At 39.7% G+C, this 7500-nt stretch overlaps 1 protein-coding gene across 1 annotated transcript in view; it reads right to left on the bottom strand.

The window, feature by feature from the left end:
- Nucleotides 1-7500, bottom strand: part of LOC134176372 (uncharacterized) — a 23689-nt gene that overhangs the window by 1808 nt on the left and 14381 nt on the right. Inside the window, exons 10-13 of the mRNA XM_062643043.1 lie at nt 6052-6105; nt 5878-5989; nt 5599-5801; nt 3638-4039 (exon numbers count right to left, since the gene is read on the bottom strand). Coding sequence (XP_062499027.1) covers nt 3638-4039; nt 5599-5801; nt 5878-5989; nt 6052-6105 — 771 coding nt within the window. The remainder of the gene's footprint in view (nt 1-3637; nt 4040-5598; nt 5802-5877; nt 5990-6051; nt 6106-7500) is intronic.

Below are 7500 nucleotides of genomic sequence, written 5' to 3' on the forward strand. Positions count from 1 at the left end.
TGACTTCACAGCTGCAGAATTCACCAAGACTGGTTGTCTGTGGTGATTTCAATTGCGTCCTTAACCGCAGTATGAACATACTGTCCCAAGCAAAACTAGGACTCAAGAGCAGCGACACTGCTGCACTTCACACGTTCCTCTCAACCATCAACTTGACTAATATATACCGACAATGCCATCCAGATGTTCCGGGTTACACATGGAGTCGATCAAATCCACAAGTAGCCTGCCGACTAGATATGTTCCTAACCTCATGTGTGTTGGAAAACAAAGTACATGAGATTTCTGTTCTTCCCACAGCTTTCAGTGATCATTCATGTGTACTTCTCAAACTTCTAGATTCGTCAACATGTACTAGAGGACCGGGATATTGGAAACTTAACAAAAGTCTTTTGTCTGAGGCTTGTTACCGACGGAAAGTCACCGCCTTTTGGCTACACTGGCAATATCAGAAACCACGGTTTCTGTCACTCCTCGAATGGTGGGACACCGGAAAGGCTCATATCAAATCTTTGTCAATACGTTATGGAATTCAACGCCAAAGAAAACGAAATAAAACTAGGACTAGACTTGAACAATCACTACAAAAAGCACAGTGCGCAATTCAAAACGGCCAAATCACAGCAGTCTCAAGAGCAGAATTCTTTCGAAACGCTTGCAAGAATATCAGCAAGAATATATTTAAGGTAAACAGGTTCGCTGCCGAGCACAATGGATAGAGAGTGGAGAAACTTCGGGTAAGTTTTTCACCGCAAAAGAAAACATCAAGGGAACTCGAAACTGTATCACTGAACTAAACTATCAAGGCAAGAGAGCCACAGACACAAATGCCTGTCTTCATCTTACTCAAACATTTTATACCGACCTCTACCGAGAGCAACCAATCGACGACGAAACTAGTGTGCAAGCTCTGTCTCATCTCAACAAACAATTAACATGCACAGACGGTTTTTCGTGTGAAGATCCGTTAACGCTGGAAGAGTGTACAGAGTCTCTCAAAACACTACACGCAGGCAAGTCTCCTGGCATGGATGGTCTTACGACAGAATTTTATAGAGCTTTCTGGTCAGTTCTTAGAGACGATTTTGTGCAAATAGTTAAAAACAGTCAAAGAAAAGACCTCTCTTTCGTATAGCCAGAGAACCGGAATCATCCGCATCATATATAAGAAAGGAAATCGAAACGATCTCAAAAACTGGCGTCCCATCAGCCTTCTGAATATCGACTACAAAATAATCAAAACAGCTCTAACAAATCGTCTAAAGAAAGTAATCGGATCAATCATCCACCCAGACCAAAGTTGCAGTATTCCCCATCGAGACATACAAGACAATTGCGCAACAATCCAAGACGTACTTCACTGGTGCTTTGGTACAGAGAAAGATTTGTCTGTCATCTCTCTAGATCAAACAAAAGCTTTCAACAAGGTTAACTGGACACATCTGTCTAGAGTACTCGGTGCTTTTTCGCTTGGTCCTTCTTTCCAAAAATGGGTAAAAATAGTGTATTCTAACATCGGCAGTCACGTCATAGTCAATGGATATCTGTCATCAAGAATAGACATACACCGCGGCGTCAGACAAGGATGTCCACTGTCACCTCTTTTATATGTTCTCAGTTTCAAGCCTTTAGCGTCAGCAATAGGACAAAATCCTATCATACAAGGAGTGCCAACTGTTGACGACTCTCTCAGAGATAGTATTAAAGTATCCAGTTATGCAGATGACATGACTGTTTTTCTAACAACAGAGACAAGCTTTCAGGCCTTAAATGATGAACCAACGGTTTATAACTCTGCCAGTGGAGCACACCTCAACAGAGAAAAGTCAGTTGGTTTATGGCTTGGAAAGTGGAAACGTCAAGAAAACCAATTGCAAATAAAATGGACTACCACAGCGATCAAGATTCTTGGCCTAACGTTCAGTCCTTCGTATTATGAATCTATGAAAGAAAACTTGTCAATGGTCTTAGAGAAACTGAAAAAGACAGTGGACATTTGGAAAAGTTGAGATCTGTCATACCTAGGGTGAGCACACGTCCTGTCAACATACGCTTTAAGCAAAATATACTACACGGCACACACATATACTATGCTTCATCAAACGTTACAGCAATTCCAAGACATTATCTGGGATTTTCTTTGGATTAAAACGCCACCACTAATAAAAAGATCGGTGTGTATTTCACGAAGTAGAGATGGAGGACTAGGCATGCCTCATCTCCTTTCTAGACTAATGGCAATACGCCTCCAAACGATTCGACGCTTGTTTGATAAAAAGAATCAAGCAGCTTGGAAAGACCTCGCTCGACAGCAACTATCTCATCTCAGTGGACAATACAACATGGGCTATGCAGTTTTTGCCGCTTCAGGCTGGATGCCCGACAATCGCAACTACACCAAGCTTTCATCCTTTTATCGCCAACTTTACATGTCCTGGAGAAACTTGACGGAGGACGGGATCTTGCCTCTCCCAAGTATTATGAAGATGCTGCCGAAGAAACTCTGTGGGGAAACCACCTTATAAAAGACCAGTCCAATCGCACCATACTTCAGCCTTCACTAGCTAGTTGTCGCTTCTTCAACTTTAAAGATATATGGACCAAACAACTTCCAGATGCCAGAACGGTCGCGGCAAAGTTTTACCCTCAAGTTTTACATGCCATTCCGCAATCTTGAACTAGCCTCCCCCATCAAGAGCCCCTTTCCGAACATAGAATGCCACATTGGCAGACACGTTTCAGTTTCTTCAGCACAGCCGATAAACCACTGCTACTGTCAGATGTGAATACACGTTTACTGTACCGATGTCTCTTATCTAAACACATAGACCGTCCACCGTGCCAGGAAAAATGGGAGGCCTCATACGGACCAATTACGGACAAACAATGGCTCTCACTATGGAATTTTTCTCTAAACATGACGCCTTTACAATGGGACATAGCATGGAAATTTCTGCACCGGATTCTACCAACTAAGTTAGTCCTCTATACGGCTAAACTTGCTACAACACGTCAGTATCCAGCGTGCCACCAGCCAGACGACACCATTGAACATGTATTCAATACTTGCCCGATATGGAAAGGACTCTTACGTCAAGCTTGTCTCTTATTGAGTAGTGTATCTTTAAATCCACCTACGGCCCTCTACCCATTGGAGCTGATGAATGAAACTGGAAACCTAAGAACTTTCTTCGTCATTCTCATGAACACCTATTGGACAAAAAGAAAAACTCTTCCTCCCGTTGAAATTATGAACATTCTTAAGTGGCATCTACGTCGACATATACGAACTGTTTGTGCAAGAAAGTCGGACATATTTTTTTGGAAGCCTTCGAGACCTTTTGTAAATCTAACTTAGTGTAAAGAATTTAGATTGATTTTAGAAGTTGTACCAACTTTTAATAATAACAAAAAAATGTATGTATGTATATATGTATGTATGTATGTATGTATGTATGTATGTATGTATATATATATATATATATATATATATATATATATATATATATATATATATATATATATATATATATATGGGCAGCAGAACGAGTAATAGCGGTAGTAGTTTACATGATTTGAAGCAGAGAATAGTGTTACAAGTTTGAGAGTGCGTTTCTCTTACAAGTAAAGTACTCACCTGGCATAAGTCGGTATAATAGCTGATAAGGACGCCTCCTGGATGAGGGAGTAAACGTGCCCAATTGTCAAAACTCGTGTTTTTGTACTTTCCATCAGCAATAACACCGTAAAGAGATGTTGCGTTATATTTGAAAGTTGTCCATTTGATTGTAGTACCAGAATCTGTATCAAAAGTTCCATACTCAGATTCACCACCGTATATATATTTCATTCCCAGACGTAGTTCAGTAAATGGGAGTGTCCAATACGAAGCCAATTTTGTTTCTATGTCATCCAAATCCAAATTGTTTAATTGAAATGTCTCTTTGTTCGACCATAAGTCGCTGTCGTAGACAAATGTTGAACTATTTCCATCCAATTTCATAATCAAAGTCCAACCATGTCGCGCATCACAGAATACCTATCGTAGACACAAATTTAACTAAACAGTTCTCAGCGAGTGTAGCCTCGTCCCAGGCCAGAGCCGCTCAGTTCCATGCGTTTGCATCGCTTCTCCGTGCATTTCTCGAGTTTCACATAGCTAGGCTGACGTCACTAGTTTTGAGGGTCTGAGATCGTCCGTGCACGTCATAATGACATGGGGCCCTATTTTGATGTAATTATATAAAGATTTAATCCGACCATAATGAAGCAAAACATGACGTGAGAGCAGAACCAACACCTGGATGGAATGATTGCCGACAATACCTACAGTGTTTATTTGTGGAAATATAAAAGATACTAGCGATGTATGTCTACTGCAATTGGGAGTTAGCAGACTGCGATTGTCGAGAGCAAAGCTTACTTACATGGAACTATCCCTTCGATGTCTTGACGTGCGATGACCATGGTCGCGTTTACATCTACATTACCAAAAACCAAGACTTCTTTCCCAAAAAAGCAATAACAGAATTCAAGAAAGTTTATATCTACAGGCCTTCGCTGTACCTCGCTGGTACCAAGGCACGTCGGTCTCTACCTACGCACGTCATCAAGTTTCAACGCACAAAACTGGCTTCAAAGTCACAGAAGCTTTTGTTTGTCAACCGAGCTCAGGTGCTGTCGCATGCAAGAACGACTTCAAGAAAAGTTTATGGCAAAAGCTGTCCGTCGCTAATGGGTATCATTTGAGCAATCCACGCGAGTAAATTAAGTAATTCACAAATTTCCATGCTTCGCAAGAGACTGTTGTTTGTAAATCCCACGCAGTACAATTACCGGGCAAAATTGCTAGCGAATGAGAAGGTGTATCTTTAATATATTAGACAATCAAATTATAAATGCCCCACGTAATCATGACGTGACCGAAAGATTTCAGGCGTTTCCTTTCTCCGAAGAGTGAGGCTGTGACATCAGACTAGTTACGTGATGCGCGATCGCTGCAAGCAAGAGCAAAATGAACGCCTGGGGAAAACAAGAAAATCAGTTATGTCAAAATGCTAAATATTATTACCAAAGGCTTGGATATCCGGGATTAGAGTACACTCGTCGTCCGCCCGTTACAACCGCACGTACGTATACGACCGTATGACCGTATTTATACTTTGATAGTAACTATCTCAGTAGAAATTATTTTTATCTTAAATTTCTTATGAAAACCGTTTTAAATCAAAGTCATATCATTCTGTTAGAGTTTTTCAAAATTCAACTGAACGGCACGCGTACGCGGTTTTGATTAGTATTGCTCAATAATAAACTGAAAACAAACAACGAACATCCTGAACACACGATTGCACGATGCCTAAGAGAGGAATTCAAGACAATCCTGATACAGATTAAACAGTTAAACTAATAAATTCTTCCTCTATATAATCTATATCTTCTCGTAAAACTTTAACAGAATCAAACTACGCCTTTTTAAGTATTGCATTTGACAAACAAAAAAAATATTACAAATACAATACACAGATAATTATTTACCTTCCTACAGCAGATAATTTATTACACTGCAACGACAATATTTTTATGCAATATGCCTACTTGAAATGGTGGATCGTTAGAAGATGGCCTAATCCAGTATGGCCCATCGTATTCGGATGAATTGTGACTAAGTGCTATCTGCATACACGTTGACGCAGGAAACAAAGGCGAGCTACCAGGTTTGAATGGCAATGGCAGAAACAACCAGTCGCTGCTGTTACAATATACGATTTCATACTCTTCCTTGTTATATGATATCATTCCTAATTACACAATGTTTTATTACTAAAGCGATTGGTTTAGAGAACGTAATTTATTTCAATGCTTCCTAAAGCTTACCTTCTGTGCTATTGGAGCATGAAGGATAACAACAAGACGCACGGATCTTGTACACTTCGTTTTCTAAATCTGTCAAATTGTCTTTAAGATGAGTAACGGTTTTCGTCAAACTCTAAAAATTAAAATACAAACGATAAAGTCAAACTTCGATAAATTTAAATATTGTATTAATACGAAATTGCTCTCTTGCAGTTCAGCAACAATGTCTTGCAATTTGAGAGACACATTCTAGAAAAAGCATACCAAGTATAGTATATATATAGAAGTAGATAAACTGAAGTATTGCCTTTGCAATTATTCAGTTAGGCCATTCAATTATCCTTTTCAGCAAAACCAAATATCTAGTTAGGGGCAACAAAGTATAAGACTCAGCCAAATAGTTTATATATATATATATATATATATATATATATATATATATATATATATATATATATATATAAGACTATCCTATTTGTATGTTCGCCTACTACTTCCCTGCTTGGCTCATTGTCGATCAAATTCTCCAGGCATTCCTACCAAATGCAAAGGAAAGTAACCATGTCAGATTCGATAGGTACGTCAACTTCTTTTCGCTTTATGATGATCGTATTGCTAAGTCTGACATTAGAGCGAAAGGATATTCTAGGAAATGTCACAACAATTGACGCAAAAATTTAACGTCAGAAAACGTGAAGCCATTATAGATTACTTAATGGTTTTTTTAAAGATTTGAAGAGACGACGTTTGTTTAAATTACGTGCCTTTCAGGTTATAGATATTTGTAGTATTTTTGAATAGAGACTATTTAGAACTTCGTTTGACGATAATGTATGTTAGTAATAGAATTAGAGATACTACATGCTATCAAACCCATACACACACACACACACACACACACACACACACACACACACACACACACACACACACACACACACACACACACATTCTTCTGTTCCTGTATTGCTACCGTCAAACAGACATGCTATCCCTTCAGTGGAGACAAACAAAAAGTTTCAAGAAATTTTTCAATGCGTATAGATGCATTAATTTACGACATTAATTTTCATAATGCATAATACAAAAAGAAAATCCAATTCTGCAACTTTGTCGATGTCCATTTTCAAGGAAATCGACATCGAAGAACCTCCAAGTTGTCCACGGGTAAACCAGTGAAAGGCGACATACACACGCACACACACGCTTATACATACACACATACAGACACAAACAAACATACACACCCACACACACACACACACACACACACACACACACACACACGCACAAGCAAACACACGCAAGCAAGCACGCCAGCACGCCCGCACGCCCGCATGCCCACTAAAACACACAAACACACACACACACACACACACACACACACACACACACACACACACACACACACACAATCACACTCACATACACACATACATACTGACTCTGATGACAGGCACACGCACACGCACACGCAAACAGAAACATACATGCATACGCACACATACACACACAGTGACACGCGCGAACACATACACACGCACACACACACACACACACACACACACACACACACACACACACACACACACACACACACACATTGTGTGACACTCGAATTGCAATGGCTTTCAACTAGAATTA

The sequence above is a fragment of the Corticium candelabrum genome, chromosome 2 (genome assembly GCF_963422355.1).
Source record: "Corticium candelabrum chromosome 2, ooCorCand1.1, whole genome shotgun sequence".
Classification (NCBI taxonomy): domain Eukaryota; kingdom Metazoa; phylum Porifera; class Homoscleromorpha; order Homosclerophorida; family Plakinidae; genus Corticium; species Corticium candelabrum.